This window comes from Phodopus roborovskii, unplaced genomic scaffold (genome assembly GCF_943737965.1).
Source record: "Phodopus roborovskii unplaced genomic scaffold, PHOROB, whole genome shotgun sequence".
In the NCBI taxonomy this organism is placed as follows: Eukaryota; Metazoa; Chordata; class Mammalia; order Rodentia; family Cricetidae; genus Phodopus; species Phodopus roborovskii.
Window position 1 is genome coordinate 8,166,563 of NW_026126516.1, and position 18,498 is coordinate 8,185,060.

The 18,498-nt window shown below is 50.1% G+C and overlaps 1 protein-coding gene across 4 annotated transcripts in view; it reads right to left on the reverse strand.

The window, feature by feature from the left end:
• Positions 1-13,892, reverse strand: part of Bcl11b (BCL11 transcription factor B) — an 86,726-nt gene extending 72,834 nt beyond the window's left edge. For 2 of the 4 annotated variants that reach the window (XM_051196577.1, XM_051196573.1), the window contains exon 1: positions 12,781-13,891. In XM_051196577.1, the coding sequence (XP_051052534.1) occupies positions 12,781-12,838 (58 nt within the window). In that variant the 5' untranslated portion in view covers positions 12,839-13,891. Of the gene's footprint in view, positions 1-12,780 lie in introns of all 4 variants that reach the window. The other 2 variants (XM_051196574.1, XM_051196575.1) reach the window with 2 other exon arrangements.
• Between the last annotated feature and the right edge of the window lie 4,606 nt (positions 13,893-18,498).

Consider the following 18,498-nt stretch of genomic DNA (forward strand, 5'->3'; position numbering starts at 1 on the left):
ATGGCTAGGCTGAGAAGCAAGGCAGTAACGCTGTGGCCCAACCCCTCACCCCATCAGGAGCCCTGCCCTTTCCCACCAGCTTCCATTCATGCTCTCAGCCTCCCATTCATGACCTTCCAACTCCCATTCTTCTACCTGAGGCCTGGCCAGGCACCAACCTGGAAAACAGAAACCCAGAAACCTAGACAGGCACTGGAAAGCCAGTCCTGCCCAGAGAAAGAAGCAGAGTGCTGACAGAGAAGAGTCACATTCCAGAATGCAGAAGAAAAAAGCAAACCGAAGAGGGAGCTGGCTTCCCGCACACTGTGCTCCTGCTCAGCCTCCATACCTTCATAAAACTCTCAGTGCTCATCAGCTCGCACCGTCCTTTCCTATCAGTTGGTTTTCTTTTCATTCCAATACAGAGAGAGAGAGAGAGAGAGAGAGAGAGAGAGAGAGAGGGAGGGAAGGAAGGAAGGAAGGAAGGAAGGAAGGAAGGAAGGAAGGAAAGAAGAAAGAAAGAGGAAAAAAAGCCTCTTCAGACTCCAAAGTCATTTCTTGGCAGATCTCAAACCACACTTTCAATGGGTTGGATGTTTTTAAATTTCTTTAGCAGGCAGGACACTCCCTTTTGTTGTTTACCTTATTATTTTGGAAGGGGCATGGGATCTAAATATTTTGAAGCTAATAAATGCTTCAAGAATCAGCCACTCTTCTCAAGGGATCCTTGGAAAGCTCAGCATCTAAGTGACATAATAAATCAAAGGCAGGGACAAGAAGATTTTGTGTTCCCCTTGGGGTCTGGGCAACCCTGGCTGGAATTCTCCCATGTCAGCTGGGCAGAAGGCACACGTGGCTGGGTCTTCATAGGCTCTGGGAACAGCCACACAGGTCTAACACCAGGGAGGAAGGTAAATTTGAACTGTACAGCAGTTAGGAGAGGGTAATGATTGGCACAGAGGAGCTGGAGGAGTAAAGAGGAAGATAACATTCCGTGACATTGAGGTTATTAATGGGCCAGAGCCAGAGTGGAAAACTGAAGGGAAATACTCTGTGGCATCTGCAACACTACATGTAAGCCATGGGCCCACGTTTTCTGAGCATAAGCTTGCTCGGGGCCTATGTGAGTCCATGTGCAAAACTGAATGCAGCATCTGAGGCCCGTAACTTAGAATGTGCTCCCCGGAACCACCCACGATACAAGGAGAGGAGCAGATACCACCAATGGAAATCACACCTTGAGTCTCTGACCTTTGTCACTGAGAGGCACACAGGGCCCTCTGTGAATAAAATGTAGACAAACACCAGAAAAACATGGCAGAAACACCCCACAGGCATGTAAATCCTAAATGCGTTATCTGCATATTGTTAACAACAATAACAACCCCCCCCCAAAAAAGACAGGTAAAGGGGCAATCCTCACCACACTGCCCAGAAACCATTAATTACACTTGAAAAAGAAATGGGAGTTTACTTAAAAGGGAGCTTGAAGACAATGCTACGTAATTAATTTACCGATTTATCTTTATGAAAAGCTGCCTTGCCATGGTTAAAATGTAATCACAACCTTCAAGCTGGAGGTTCGAGGGAAAGACGGGATTCCTGTAAATCGTTTGTCGAGACGTAAAAGGTAATTATTCGGTGCCTCCTTTCCCTTTAATAATCTAACATTGAGCAATACTGTTTATATTGAAAAGCTTGTACCTTTAATTACCAATTACATATACATAATTTCAGAGCCAAAAGAGAGGGCTGTGCAAACAGTCCTTTAGAAATATAAGGATGTATTGTGCCCCATTTGCAGAAAGGGAACACTAATAAATAGGAGGAGGGTGTCAAAATATTATTTGGTCAAAAAAAAAAAAAAGGCACAAAGGAAATGAGCTGAAAAGAAAACGGGAAAAAAAAAAAAAAGGAAGGCAAAATAAAATTGAGAATTCAAATCAGGCAGAGTGAGGTGCGAGATGCTGTATCTGGCATGGTTTTTCAGTGCCTGCCTTGAGTCGGCCTGGGAATGCACCTGGTACTCAGAGCCTTTGATAAAAACAGTAAACCCACATCCCCAGCCTAACGTTGTTCTCCACAGGGAAGGGTTCCATTTGGCCTTTTAATTGAGTCACCGTCAATGATAGCAATAATATTTTTATTATTATTTATTATCATTATTATTGTTGTTAACTTTTTTAGCCATGCCCACCCACCTGGACAATTCTCAAATGTTTGACCTATGTCCTCTCTGCTAGGAGGTTTCAGGCCTCAAAATTGCAAAACAATTCTCTTAATTCCAAAGAAATGCAGACTAATATGAAAATTAGTAAATGTCATATATGCTTGACCACAATATCCCTCCCCTCCACACCTTCTTTGACCAAGACTTCCAACCAGCATCATTTTTTTGTAATATCTGGCTGTGTGTCTGTCCATCTGTGTTCAGTCTGTCTGTCTTCTTGCTTTCCTCATGCAGCAAGCCCAGTGAGCCCCAGTCCCAGTGAACCCCGGTAATTGGGTGTGAAGGTCTCCAATACTGTTTACCAAGCTGTCCTTCTGAGTTCCGTGTCTCCTCTACACAGGCAGCCAACCTGGGTGCCAGAGCCCTACAGACAGGCCAGGCTGTGCCGGCTCGTGCTCAGCTCAGAACTTAGGTCTTGGCTTTAAGACTGGGCCCCAACCTACTGCCACTACTAAAGGAGTTAGGAGGAGAAGGCACTAGGAAAAATAAAAAAATAAAGGCCACCTCCCCTCTCACTTTCATTGTTGAAAGTAAAATTCCTGAAAATGCCAGCGTGCGTGGCCTGCCAATAAATACCAAGGGAGAAGAGAGGTTTCCTCTCCCCGCCCCCAAGTGTGAATGAATCTCTGAACTCTGGCCTGCTGCTACTGATTCTCTCCTGAGGAAGGTAGCAAGATCCCCCCCCAACATTCAGGCAGCATAGTCCTACTGAACCCCAACTTCTGGGCTAGAGTGGGTGGGCCAGGAGCTGACTGGGCCTGAAAGCTTAGGCAGAAGCTCTCAGAGACACCCCAAAGGCTGTGGTTTCATTTCCGCCGGCAGGCGGATATGGGCTGGGCATGCTGTGTGTGTGTGTGTGTGTGTGTGTGTGTGTGTGTGTGTCCCTTCTAAGAACTGTATCAATAACGGAAGGAAGAAAAGGGGAAAGACCTGAGAAAAGGAAGGCTGGGCCTCTGGGAACCCTCCTCGGCAGCCCTGTACTGAAAATGTTCGTCAGGCCCAGACACTTGTGTATCCCAGCTCTGTGCCGCCCCGGAGGACCCAGCCTCTGCTTCCAGAGGTGGTGAGTCCCACTTGCCACACAGATGAGACAGATGAAAGCACCCATCACAACCCAAGACTCAACAAACCAGCTCCTTCCTCAGCCCCACCCCACAAACTGGGGTAACTCGGTCTTCTGAAAAGACATGCACTTTCCTGAAAAGCCCTGAGTGTCGGGCAGCCTGCAAAATATTATTGCTCTCAATACACCATGAGCCGAATAAGAACAGCGGTTGCTAAAATGCTTGACTCATTAAAGAGGAAAAATGAATGGATGGATGCAGTGGGCAACTTGCTTGAATGTTGGGTACCACAGGGTTGGAGAGAGCTCGGAAATACTAAATATAAAGCACGTGAACAAATACATATTTACACACACACACACACACACACAGACACACACACACGGGGGGGGGGGAGGGTGGAGAGGGAGTTAGATTTTCTTTTACAACAAAACCACATTTTATTTACAAGGCTGGGCCTTCTCCCAGCTGGTAAACGCATTTAGAGGCAATGAAATCAGGCTTCACAAATAATGGGCAGCATTGTTAAGTGGAAGGGGAAACCCTTGATCCTAAGGCAAACTTCCCATGTCTCAGCTCTACTGGGAAGGAATTTGGGACAGAAGACAGAAATAGAGAGGAGCTGTTCACACTAGCCCAGCCCAGCAGCCGCCAAACCCCCAGCAAGGCTCAGAAGGCCTTACCTGGCCTCAGAGTCCCCTGTGTGCACACAGATCCTAGGGCTCTGCCCATCCACAACCTCCCTGCACCTGCCCCTCAGGGGATTCCAGCCAAGAGATTAGCTACCTACTGTCCCCAGGCAATGGGGTGTGTGCACTGCTACACACACACACACACACACAGACACACACACACAGACACACACACAGACACACACACACACACACAGACACACACACACACACACAGACACACACACACACAGACACACACACACACACACTGCTACAGACACACACACACACAGACACACACGCACACACACACACACTGCTACAGACACAGCACATGGGTTCATGTTCGCCTTTGCTTCTGCTCAGTTCCAAATCTCCATCCTTAATGTCTAACACACAATACGTACTATTTCGATAAGGTAAGTGGAAACAGTAGGGAAGGATTGAGGGGAGAGGGGGCAGGTTGTTAAATCAGTGTGCCACCAACGTCACAGCCGCCATCACAATGCCTATGTATGTTTACAAGAAATGTTCAGCACCCACCCAGCTCTGCCTCCTCCGACTGGAGATTTTATGCCTGCTTCCTAGGAAGCCGGAGCCTCAACCCGCTAGCCTGTGCTCACCAGCAGTGTGCAAAGGGTTCCTCTCAGACTCTTCCGGGGGGGGGGGGGGGACTGAGACACCAAGAGGCACAGCAACAGCAACGCCACCTACCCTGCACAGCACAACGCTTTCGGAGCTCCCATCAATTTTTAATGTATTGGATCAGAGGGAAAATAACAGCCATAGGAAGGGAAAGAGGGGGCTGGGTGGGAGAAAGCCGGAATCAATTCTTGGGGGAGAAAATGATCTATGACTAGATGACGCAAGGCACGGCCAGAGGTTTTTATGAAGTTCTCCAGCTGAGGGAATAATGAAGTGCCCCGCACGGGAGAGAGAGTCAAAGTGTGTGGCACACTGGTAGCACTTGCCTACGCTGAGTCACAAAGGGTTAGGTCCCAACTCAGGGTCCAAAGCAGGAGTTACACACTCTATTCCACATCTTCTGTCCTGACCACTGGCCCCAGTGGATTCACAAGTCCAGCAGGCCCCAGGCGTCACTTCCCTGCCTCTCTAAGACTCTCCAAGAGCCACCTCCCCAGGAGGACAGGGCCATAGCATACATCTGGCTGCCACCTGACTGCTTCATGTCAACCATGGCATACAATTCAAATTGAAATTTGAAAAATTCACCATTCCTTTTCTTTTTTTCTTTTTCTTTTCTTTTTTTGTTTGTTTGTTTTTTGTTTTGTTGTTCCAGACAGCATCTCTCTATGTAGCCCTGGCTGTCCTGGAACTTCCTTTGCAGACCAGGCTGGCCTTGGGCTCAGAGATCCACCTGCCTCTGTCTCCCATGCTAGGATTAAAAGCATGCGCCACCACATTTGGCCTGAAGTTTTCACCATTTCTGGCAAGTAGGATAAAGACAGAGAGAAATGTGTCTGCACAGAATGTGAAAATGGAGTTGGCTTCTCTTCCTGGGAAACAGACCAGGATAGGGCTAAGATGACCCACCTAGCGGCATGATGGAGCCTTGTCAGCATTCCAGGAAGGCAGTGACTTTCTGATCCATGAAGATATCCTGGCTACAGGGGACCCTCACTTATATTGGTTGACAGACACTGGGTAGGGAAATCACATGTGGGGACAGGGGATCCCTATCTGCACAGACTGTCCTCTAACAGCCTGGCCTGGGGAAAGGTGGGTAGATTAAAATCAACATCTAAACATCGCCTAAAGTGATTCCACAGGCTTAGTGCTAGTACCCCTCTCCCATTGCACACAGCTCCCCAGAACCCCCAAAACAGAGTTCAGCAAGCTGGATTCCCCTCTGGAAGGAATAAGGAAATTTATACTCAGACATTCTCACAGGCCCTCAACATACCAAAAAGTTAAAATGAAAAGCCAAGCTCACAACAAATGAGAATGAATCAATATATGCTTCAATAAGTAAAACAGCTGATTAAAAAGAAGGAAAAAGGAAGGAAGGAAGGAAGGAAAAAAGAAAGAAGAAAGAAAAAAGGAAGGAAGGAAGGAAAAAAGAAAGAAAAAAAGAAAGGAAGAGAAAGGGAAAAAAAATCTACCAACGACAGAACACCTTCTAAACACATTTGCCCATGAAATTGCAAGCGCCTTCTAGCTTCAGAGCTACAACGATTTGATATAAGAGTGTTCTCTGAGGCCAGATGAGGGCATTTGTTTTGTTTAATGTTTGGGTTTTCAAAGACAGGGGATAAGGGGTCTCTAGGGGCATCCAGGTCCTCAGAGGCCTTGAGAAGCCCACCAGGGCAGCAATTCCTTCCCATGTCCTAGGTAGAAATTTAAATATGGCTGACTGCGTCTTCTTTGGTTTGTGGCAATGCCTCCATCTGAGTGGGGCACTTGTTAATCGCAGTAATACTGGCACTCAGCTTTCCCGAGTCTCTCCGCATGCTGTTCTAGAAGGCCCCTTAGAGCTGTCGAAAATGTATTTGTGTTTTAGCAGTTCAGTGGAACAAGGTCGTAAAAAGTTATAGCAAAACAGAGGATTTTTTTTTTAACTCTTTTTACTTTGAAGTTACTTAATTTTGTGTGGTCTGGCATTTCATTGCAGTAAATAGCTTGAGCCGGCTAATTCCACACCCAAGCAAATTATCAGCTGCCACAGAGAAAGATGGGGGGGAGATACTGGGGAGAGGGGAGAATGAAATTCTGGAACTTCAGCAGCTACACAAAAGACTTGCGTATGTCAAAACGCCAGCGAGAGTCCCCAGAACACAGCACTGCCCAGCGTCTAGTTCCATTCTGTAAGTAAACAAGAGATTGCTATACCCACCTCTCACCAGCTCCTGAGAAGGACACAGATATATGATGTCCCCCTGACAGCCTGCTTCCAGCAATTTTTAGGTACATCCTGGGAAAGCTAAGCACTCAGGGAAGCCAGTCTACAAACCGGAGACACGGGGAACAGAGTGTGAGCAGATCACACAGGCCAGTATTCAGCTCCCTAGTACGGGGAAACAGATTTATAAGGCCGGAAGACTGGTAGAGGGCAGAGCACTCAAGACCCCCCCCCAGACAGGATTATAAGAGTCAAATGAGTGATGAGACAGGACAAAGCCATGATCGGAACAGCTGTATGGCATGGGACCACCATCCCCAGCATTCTCCTGTCTCCTCCCGACTAAACAGAACACAAGTGTGTCTACAGCTAATGAAGTCTTCAGGGCAGGATGCTCAGCCGGCATCAATGCCTCGACCATTCAGTGCAGGGTAGATTACCCCCCCCAGATGTGACATCAGCATTAACCTGGGGACAAAACCCTTGGAGAGTTTAAGCTAAAGGGAGGCCCAACCAAGCAGCCAAAGAGCCCTGCCTTCATGAATGAGAGATTTTCACAGGAAAACATCCAGCCACCATCTGTCCCATCACCCCAAATATATATATACATACATATATATATATCCCCACGAATTGAATATCTGTGTTGGTGTGTAGTCACAGGCCCCCAAATTCCAAGGCAAATGATTGGGAATTTCCTATAAACTGAATTTAAAAAAAAAAAACAGTTCTCTGCAGGCCAAAAGCCACTGCCCAGACCCAAGGTTGACAGATACCACAGTCTTCATTTCACAGTTATTCTGTACTTGCCTCCATAGTATGCTTGCAACTGGCCGGATTCAAACACTAAATGAAGTAGAGAACTCATCAGATAAATGGCGGGCCCTCTTCCTCCAGCTGATGACAGCAAAGGCTTTTGTCTGACCTAATTTATTTCTCTTTCAGGTTAGAATAAAAGCACTTCGCTGTGTCAGAACAAGCTCTTCAGGTACCCCACTGAACGTATGCACGCCACTTCAGCTCACTGTGCTGTGTGCATGTTTTCTGAACTCTAAAGTGAAGGCAGACATTACAGATCTAGTCACCCCACCATTGACATTGTATTCCCCAATACTAACACAAGCGCGACATGCCATCCACGAAGGACACCGCCTCAGGACGAGAGGCGCGGCTGCTGCTGGCCCTGGCAAGCACACATTCCTTCTTTACAAACAAAATTGTCCACATTGTTTGAGTTATGGTAAGTCTTCAGGGAAAGAGCTAGCTCCCCTTAGTTCTGTGGGCTCACTATGGGATAGAAGGCATTGGGAGTACTATCAAAACGGAGTGTAAAATATTTCCATCCATCAAGCTGTCTTGGGTCCAGGACTCCCTTAGGCAGCAATTCTCAGTGACAGCCCCCCCCCCCAACCAGGTAACATACACCAAGATGGACCACCCCTAAAATGATGTTCACTGTTCCCAGACTCCCTAAATGGATTCTGAATGTCTTCACAACAAAACAAAATGTTCAGAACGTCAAGACCATGGACAGATCAGGGGACATACGCCCATTCAGGAATAACTGTTTTAATCGTTTAAAAAGAAAAGGAAATTGAAGGAAAAAAAGATACCTCCCCACCTGCCAGGTAAGGGTTTACAAATCGATGGCGAGAGCTTGAAAATAGATTTCTCAAACTTATATTCTCATTTTGTCCTGCATGAATCTCTGCCGGAAAATCAATATTACAACTTCACGCTTAAGACATTTTGCAGCGACACAAACTGCAGCCGCTGTTGCTGCCACGGCCTAAGCAGCTGATGGAGGCGGGTTTCCAGGCACCGCGGCAGAGGCACCGTAGACATGACACGGGCACCGAGCGCCCCCTAGCTGACAAGAGGCGCTAGGCGAGGCTTGGAGCATCAGGCTTGCCATTAACCAAAAGCCAATTCCACTGAAAGTTTACTTTGGAAAGTATTTTATCTCTACAAGCAACAGAGAGTGCAAGGCAATGGAGATAGGAGGTGCAAACTGGATAAATAAAGGCGGGGAGGAGCGGTCAGGAGTCAGAGTCCGATTAGGCGCTACAAACCTACTCGCTGCTGTAGGAAACTAGAGTCTATAGCTAGACTGTTTTACATGTATCCATTTCACCTGAGACATAGTTCTAATTATTGTCACATACAACCAACGCTGACCTTTCCGCTGGCCAAGGAAGACGCCCTGAGTCTTTTGGTGGCAAGCTGAGAAGTGCATCTACCCATCTAATCCCGACCCTCTCAAGTCTCTAAGGCCATCTCCCCAGGAGCCACTGCGTTCACCCCAACACAGCAGAGCCGACTTGTTTTTCTGTTATGAAGTATTCTGAAGAGCAGACAAGATTTGCCAAAGCCTCCCCTTCTAAACAATAAATATGCATCTATACAAAAAAAATCTTCAAATAAGAGGAGGAAAAAATACCCTTTAAAAAATATTGGGGTTGTTAAAATATGCTCATGGCTGTTTTCTCTCTGGTGTGAATTACAAATGAATAAAACCAACCTGGCATAACACCTTTGACGAACATATTTTTATTCTCCCATGGAATCCAAGCTGCTGACATATCACACTTCTAATGACACGGGCTTCCCTTCTGTGCAAAAGACAGACAGACTTCACTGCCCCTACCTGACTGCCAAAAACAGAAAAATAAAAGAAAGTCCATGTCCTATGACATTTACCGGAGATACAGTTTAGTAAGAGAGTGGGCCATTATCGATATACTGTACCCTAGGGTTCAGATTGTTGTGAACGTAGCCACCTTTAAAACATACAACATCACAAAACCCAGCTTGAAGAGGCTAGTATGGAATTAATACAGCTAGCCTAACTAATGCAGCTAATTTTGGGTCTCTGGTTGTTGTGCAAAATCATGAATGCGTACAAAAAAAAATTATCAACCTTCTATGGAAACCTGTTGGTGGGTGATTGAAAAGTTAGCTTAATTAGGGCTCTGTACTTGGCCACTCCATTTTACCTCCCTTGTTTCTTCAGAAAGCCTCTAGCCTTCCCACCGACTCTAAAGTACATTTCTTCTGCCTGACATGGCCCTTCCTTCTGCCTGACCAGTGCCTGCCTCTCTTACCTCTCTACCATTGTCCCTGTGCTGTTTTGTGTTTGTTTTTATTAATGGCTGTGTCTGTCCTCCTGTTTGAAAAGCCGAATCCATCTGGGTCACACATTTTGAAACAAACCAGAAGCCCAGGTTTCCCTCTCCAGCTGTCGCCCACTCTCCTAGTCCCTTGCTCCTTTTCTTACCGGCCCTGTCTGTAAAATGTAACTAACTCCTACCCTACCCCCAACACACCAAGAGCATGGATGCTATTTCTGTGTTTTTCTGGTTTCCTAAGCCATTGATGATTCTAAGTTGCATCATCCCCAAAGAACCTTAAGCTGCTGCCCCACAGGCCCAAGGCTGCCACCCAACTGAAAACGATACGCCACATTTTAGATGGTTTCCTTCACATCTGAAATCTTACATGTGAGTGCCTGTAGGGGTTGTGACAACACCTGCTTTGCTGGCCAGTGCTTCAGAACCCTTGCAACCAGGGCTCCTGCATCCCATGGTTTGTGGATAGTCACATTCCCCAGGCCACTGTGCATCTCCTGCATCCCTGTCTTGCCTCCTTCCGGGTGACACGGCAAAGACAGAAAAGCTAGCTGCTTTGGGATAAGTAGTATTTTCTGAGCACTGGTTGGACCACTCTTCTTGGCTTAAGCCCCTTAAACAATGACCAGGCTCCCTGCCCCCCCCCCCAAGGCAGGTAGAATTGCTTAGCAGCCTGGTCTCTTATCCCTCTTTTCTTCCCAAGACTCTGCCTTCTCTGCCTCTGCTGCAGCCTCAGCTGGCTTTTCCTAGCTGCTCTGAGCAAGGGTGAGACAGTGAACCAAGGCAGAATGGAAGGATGTCACCCCACGCACCCCTCACCCCCAGGCCCAGCTGCCACCGGTCCCTCTGGTCAGTTTGCTCAGGATGTCCCAGGGATGCCCAGAGAGGGACGACAAACCTACTTGCCCTTTCCCTAATACTCAACTGCAAATGCTCCTGTGAGCCGAGCTGGGGCTACCAGTTTCTCACCCTTCCCATCGACTCTCTCCCCTCCTCAAAAAACAATCTTTACAATTACACAGGGGCTCCCAAGGGCAAACTGCCTCCTGGACAAATTAGGCTTTGGAAGTATGAATGTTTTAGCAACCACCGCACCTAAAGGTAGGAAGGGGCTGTAAAATAACCCATAGCTGTGGCTTACTAAAGGAAGGAAATAAATGTCAAGCAGTCAAATGCATCTTGATGAGACCAGGCTCAAATCTGGTTGCAAAACATTTTGTTTTAAATACAACCAGCAAGTCTCCTTTGACATTACAACATTGAAAGAAAATAAAGGAAGCTCCTCTTCCCTCCTTCCCTAAAAGGCATCCCTCTCCCAAGAACCTCACTTTAATATATAGCCCCCCTCAAAATAATAATAATAATAATAATAAACGCACAAATTCTTACTAACGCGTCTGCGGTAACAAAGGAGAGATGGGAACAGCAATAGCTTCGAGCAGATGGCTCCTGTGCTGGGTTGGAGGGGAGGGGAGAGCCCCTTTATATATTTATTTATTTATTTAAATTCTTTAAAATATAACATAAATATTCGGCTCTCGACCATAGGGCAGCCAGTCCTAGGCGGCAGCCGACGCTCACAGCCTTCTACAGCTCCAGCACCGGGAGCCCGGCCCCGGCGCAGCGAGGTGAACCAAGGATTGCAAGATTACAACCTGCCTGAGGTCTCGATGGCACCCAGAGGAAATTTTATTTCTATTGCAATAAAAAATAATAATAAATAAAAAGCAACCGCGACCAAAAGAACGCGGGGAGAGGCACGAGCAGGCTGCGGCATCTGGGGCCGGCCCGGAGCTGTGCAAGCCGACCTCGCTGGTGCCAGCGCGGGGACCCGGCAGGCTCCGGAGAACTGCGTACCTGCGCGGCTCGCGCTGGCGTTTTCTTTTCTAAATGAACCCAGCTGGGGCGTTGGAAGCTGCTGCGTGTCTGCCCTGCTGCCTGACTTCGCGAGCCCCGCTACTTGCTTGAAATCCGGCGGATTTGCACCGCGACCTGCCTTGTTTATTTAGATGGGGAAGATGAAAGATATTGAGATAGAGAGATGGATAAGAGGCTGATAGGTATTTTTCTCCCAGTCCTTTTTTTTTTTTTTCCCTCTCTTCATTTTTACTGTTATAAGCGCATCCGTCTTTTCCCACTCCTGACAATCTTTTTTTTTTTTTAACTCGTGGCAGGGATTTTTTTTTTTTCACCAACCAAAATCCTCCCCCCCACACCTTTTTTTTTTTTTTTTTTGGAAGCTGGGGGGGAAGAAGACAAGACCGTCCCAGGAGACGGAGGTGGGGAAATGAGGAGGGGGTGCTCCAGCCCAGCAAACAGCTGCGCAGCTGGATTCTTTTGCAAATAGCGAGAGGAGGGGAGGGGACGGCGGCTTCGGAATCCTAGCACCAGCGCGGCCGGCGCCCTGCCTGGCCGGGCGCAGAGACCGGGTACCCGAAGCCCGCGGCCACCCCCTCACCCTGTAGGTCCCCGGGTCCGGGGCGCACTCGGGGCTCGGTCAGCCCGCTCCTCCGAGCGCGGACCCACGCGCTCGCCAACTTTTCCCGGCTCCCCCTCCCCCTCCACTCCTCGGCCCCCTCCCCCTCCTCTCCAAACCCCGCCACCAGCGCCGCCGCCGCCACACACGCCGCTTGGAGGGCCGAGCGTCCAGCCCGGCTCGGCGCGCATAGCCGCCTGCAAGCCCGCGCGCCCCCTCCTCGGCCCGGAGCCCGCAGCCGCTGCCCCCCGGCTGCAGAGAAACTTTCCCAGGGCCCCGCGCCCGGCCGCTGCGTCCGGTTTGGTGTCCCCAGCCCCGGGCGCCCGAAGCCTCGGCCGCCGGCCCCTCACGCGCGCCGCAAACACTTACGCGTGATGAGTTCCCTCTGGGACAAGTGCTGCGGGTTGCCCTGTTTGCGGCGGGACATTGCCCCGGCATCTATTCTGGCATCGCCCGGAGAGCTGCACAGATGCGGGCCGGGGAGGGGGGTCCGAGCCGCCGCCGCCGCCGCCGCGCCTCCTCCTCTGCCCGGGTTGGTGCCTCTGCCCTTCCTCGCTTCCTCCTCCTCCTCCTCTTCTTCTTCTTCGTCTTTATTTTGCTCTTTCTTCTGGGCTGTGTTTTTGTTTTTGTTTTTGAAAAAAAGAAAAAGCCAGGAAGATGGCTTGGTCTAAAATAGAAAAGGCAAAAATAAATGATAAAACTGCTGTTGCTCGCCGCGGGCTGGCTGGTTTCTTTAAAAATATATTCTTTTGGAGGAAAAATATCTCTCACACTTCTTCAAAGTGCTTGGCCTCTCAGACTTGTAAATGTCTTCTTGAAGTTACGCCGGGTTTTGCACCGGCCTCTGACACTTTTCTTTCGGGGTCTGGTAGGTGGAACGCGCACTTCCACCCAAGGGGAGGGGGGAAGGAAAACGCAAACAATTTTCAAAAAAGAAGAAAAAAAAAAAAAAAAGCAAAGAAAACTTGGGGACTTGTCTCGTACCCCTTTACCCCGCCCCCTCAAAAGCCCAAAAGCAATGAAAAACTGCCTTGGTTCGGCTCTTTCTGGGTTTTCTGCGCGCTGCCTGCTTTTTTCTTTCTCGGAGGCTGACCCCTCCGAGGCTCTGGGGGACTCCGGGAGCGGCTCCTTCCCGGGTCACCTGGCAGGCTGGCGCCGGCCGGAGGGGCTGCGGGTCCCCGCGCGCGCTCCCCAGCGCTGCCCGGCGCCGCGGGCCCAGGGGGAGCGGGGCTGCGGGGCGGCTCGCCCAGTGCGCCCGGGTCGGTGCGGGCGTGGACGGGAGCTATAGATTGCAACGTGAAGATGGCGGAGTCCGGGTTCTCCGGGAGCTCTCGGTCTCTCTGTGGCTGGGGCTGCCTCTGTACAATGGGATAAAATTCAAGTTCAAGTGCGGACGTGACGTTTAATCTGCTCTAGAGACAAAAAGACCCAGAGAGTCGGAGCACTGGGGGCGACTAGCGGTGGCTTTTTAACATTGTACCCTGTAAGAGAACAAGAAAGCACACACCGAGACACGCGCGCGCGCACTCACACACACTCGCCAGTGCGCACACCCGCAACCCAGGCCGGCCACACGTGCAAACTGCTGTTTTTGTGAGCTGATCTTATCCCCAAGCACCGGCTTCGCAAAACCGGGAGGGGAGGGGGGGAGTAAATAAAGTCTTTGCCCCCACTCCCCCTCCCTCGGGAGCAGGACCCCTGAGAAAGGGGGCGGGGTGCTGTGTGAATTACTGAAGTACACTGCGTCCAAGCAAGTCCAAACCCACCCACTCAGGAAGGGGGGGCTGGGAATGGGGGGGCGTGAGTGTACTGGGAAAATATTGCTTCACTGGAAAAGTAGTTACAGTAGGCTTTACTTGGGGCGGGGGGGGGCATGTTTTGTAAAAACTTCCAAAAAGTGTCTCCATGTAAACCGTGGGGATTTGATCCTCTCAGAGAACAAAATAGAAGATACTAAGGAGGGCCCATTTTGTTTGAATCCCATTCCAGGAGGGATCTTGGCCGTTCCGGGCCCCATTAACTTCTAGGGGTCAAGCATTGCCCCGCCCCCACACCCTAGTCTCCTTGGGAAGCACGCGCTAGAGGGGCAGGGGCACTCCACGTGGGAGAAGACTCCGACACACAGATCCAGGAGTGGGCGTGGCCAGCTCTCTGCAGGAGGGTGACTCGGTGAGGTGCCCCCCAATTCCCTCTATGAAATCTGTGCAACCTGGAAGTCGCCCCCCTCCTCCACCGCCCGGGATCGGACTTGAAATTGCTTGTCCGACCGGGAAGGACAGAGCCGCCTTGTCAGCCGTTTGATCTCCAGCCGGCGAGGACAAGGGGAGTTGTGGGGGCCTGCCCGTGGCCCGGGGACAAGGCCAGGCTGCAGTCCCCGAAAGCACCGCCCCCTCTCGGCGCTCTCCTCCAGGAGACCAGCTGGGTCTACTGGATAACCTGGCCTGCCGCGCTGGGCGAGCCAGGCGGCTGGACCCCTCTCCCTTCCCCGGCCGCCAGGGCGGGTCGGGGCCTGGCTGGGGCTGGGCTTTGCGGTGAGGCTGGCTGCACCGGCCTCACCCCGCCCCAGGCCGGCGCCCCAGCTTCAGCCCAGGGATTGGCGAGGTTGCAAGGCCTCCAGGCGAGCCGCCTCTCTCGGGGCCTGTTCCTCAGGGGGCACCTGGGCTTTTGTTCATTCTGAAAGCCATGGGTGGGGCCATGGCACCAACAGAGCACGTAGTGCTAAGTGCAAGGACAGAAGGATCTCTCTTCCCACCTCACCCAAAATAATCACTGTACAATGTGCCCCAGCTTGCAGTTTCCAGCACCGTGGGCTGCAGGGTCCACGGACCGTCGCGAGGACGAGCTGAGAAGATGCTGGGTGGGGGCGGGTTTGCACCTCCTTCCTCAGGCCAGGCAGGCCGCGTGCAGCTGCCCACCACCACATACACATGCACCCCTCCACGTGGTCAAGGTCTGGAAGCGGCTACTCTCAACCCATCCCGCTCCACTGGGGAAAAAAAAAATCCAGGAAAGTGGCCAGAGTAGGAAAAAAAGTAGCTCACACACCCACCCTTTAATAAACCTCCCAAGAAATCCATAAACCGGCCTTACTCGCACACCCCCTACATGCCCCCCCACGCGCTTCAATTTCAAAGATCAATTAGTCTTCTGTTTCCATAGGCCCACAGATCGGAATGAAGGCCAGAGAGGGTTAGGACATAGCCCGAAGACACACAGCACATCAGGGGCAAGTCTGGACTTAAAACACTGCAGCGTGCCAGCTGCAGCCTGCCACCTTGGGCGCGAAATTCAAACGTGGCCCTCACCTTCTGGGGGAGATGGCTACAAGGAAGCGGGACCCGGCCAGAGGCCCAGGCCGAGGGAGGAGGAGGAGCTCGATTAGGAAACAGGGAGCCTGGGGGCCCCGGAGTCAGCTGCCTACTCGAGCATCGATGGGGACCCGGAAAGGGGCAGCGGGAAGCGGCTGTGCAGCCGGGACTGACCCGGAGCACGTCCTCCCGGACTGCGTGCTACCCCGACGGCGGGAAGACGCGCGCATTGATGGCCCGGTTCAGGGCCCGAGCTGTCGCCGCCGCGCACTCCACCTCGCGGCCGCCGACAAGAGGCCTCCCTGCCCGGGCCTGCGCCTCCTCCTCTCCCAGGAGGCGGCCGGGCGCAGGCAGCAGCGAGCGATCCCAGCTGCCACTCCAGTCTCCTCCTTTTCCCTCTGCCCGTCTGGCACAGCATCATTTGCGCTGAAAGCTGTTAATGTCTGGTCTCACAGCTCCCCCTTTAGTCTTGCTGCGCTCCGTGTCTCGCGTTCCCAGCCAGATCAATAGCTGCCTCTCGGCCGACCTTGACCTCTCGCTCGACCCCTGCTTAGGCTACTGGCTCCCGGGCACCCACCCTGGCTCTATCTGCGCTGGGTCGGTCAGACAGGGCCTTTGCTGAGGACCCCGGGTCAGGCAGGTGTATCCAAAACTCCCTCAAACAAATCCACCCATCTATGAACCCTTGTTTAGAATAAAGGTCACTCCCTCAACTCACTCTCTCTGTCTCTCTCTGTGTCTCTGTCTCGCGCACGCGCGCGCGCGCACACACACACACACACACACACACACACACACACACACACACACACACACACGGTGCAAGTGACTAACCAGAAGAGGAAAGGTACAAACCTGGGCCTGAACCCCTTGTGTAAAAACCTTAACATCATTTCTCCTGTACCTGCTATAGGCCTACTGTGTGCTTTGCCCTTGACACTGAACTTGATCAGATAGAGACAAATGCAGAAGAATGTACATATGAATAACACAAAGCTTTTTGAAGTCCCAAATATTCCCCTGCTATTTTTTCCTGGGCTTCACATTCCGTTTGCAGAGCGAATCCCTCACAGCCTCCAACCCTTTACGAAAAGGAGAGTCATTCTGTACAGTGGAATCTTCAGAAATTAAAATTCATTTCGCCAAATCAAAGCTCATTTTTATTAAATGCAGGGTTCTAACTCCCTGCATGTGCCTTGTGTAACAAGCCATACAGTGGAGACAGACTGATTGGACCCCACCACAGCCCCCACCCAAGCCCCCAGCCCCCACCCCCCACCCCTGCCACAAAAAAAAAAAAAAAAAAAAAAAAAAAAACAACTTTTTGCTTAAAATTCCTTGAAGGATTCTCAATCCCTGGGCACAGACTGCGGCCTGTGGAAGAGTCTGCAATGTTGTCTTTGCCTTCTGAGCTGTTATATTTCATCTTATGTCTTTACGAAAATTTGGAAAGATCTAGATCTAGAAGTGTGGAGGAAATGGGAAGCCCTGGAGTCCTTGCAGGAAGAAAACTGACATTTCATTTGTTTTTGTTATTTTCTCCTTAACAGGGATCCTCCCTCTGAGATGTAGACAGATAACTCTGGAGCTGTCTGAGGACCCAACAACACAGCTTACCAAATTACTTTGGGTTTCATTTCTGGTGCTTAAGGGAAAAAAAAAAAAGCATGCAAAAGAGAAGGCGAGTCTTCTCATTTTCACAAGTGTGGGGCAAACTCCAAAGTAAGCTATGCCTGCTGCTTTCTGTTCTCCCAAGCTCTAAACCTTATTGACTGTGAAGACTCGAAAAATTCAATAGACGCTCTGATGAGAGCACCCGCACCTTCTTTTTTAGAATAACCGGCAGTGGAAACCCTAAGTAAGTCCTGTACACAATAGGAAGGCTCCCAAGATGACCATGATGTCTTTCCTTGTGATTTAGAATCTTTTTAAATTAATGATTATGTACAAGATGTGTATGTGGTTTGCAGAGTCGGCTCTCTCCTCTCACCTTAATGTGGGGCCTCATGGGATCCAAGTCAGGCCCTCAGCCGGCTCTGCAAACAAACACTTGTGCAGGCTGAGCCAGCCCTCCGGCTCTCCGGCACTGGCTTAGAACCTTCAGAGAGCAAACCCAGACTGGTGAGTGGACAGGAGAGGTGTGGTAAGCCTTCCTGCCTACCACCTACAATTATCATATGTCCTTTCTAGGTTCAGGGAAGGCTTTGAGGGATCACAGAGGGTTTAGGCCTTGGCACCTACAGGCTAAACAGTACCCCCAAAACTTGACTCTCGGTCTTCTTAGATCTGTTCTTTCCACGTGCCCAAATTAAGATCTGATCACTGCCTCTTCCTCTCTCCTTTTTTTTTTTTTTTTTTTTTTTTTTTTTTTCCTTCCACTGAGACTTGGGCTCCATATCATAGTAGATTTTTGACAATCAAGTGCTTGAAATAGGCACGGCTAGAAGACTCCTGGTTCAGGGTTCATTTTCCTTTAAAAATATTTTAATTAAAAATAATAACAACCCTTGCCCAGCTCCCAGTATGTGACGCTTTCCCTGCATGTGAAAAAGATTCACACCCACATTGAACGTTCCTAACTCTGCCCCTGTCATCAGAAGTGCTACTGAATGGCTCGGTACTAAGGGATCTGGGACTATTTCTATAGCTTTCTCACCTCGCTTGGAATTTTCTTGCCTCGCTAATTTTAATTCTTCAGTTGAGTCATCAATTCAGATTGGGTAGAGAAGCCATCACCAAGCCTGTGCCCTCACCTCTCTCACAGACAGGGGTCAGAGTG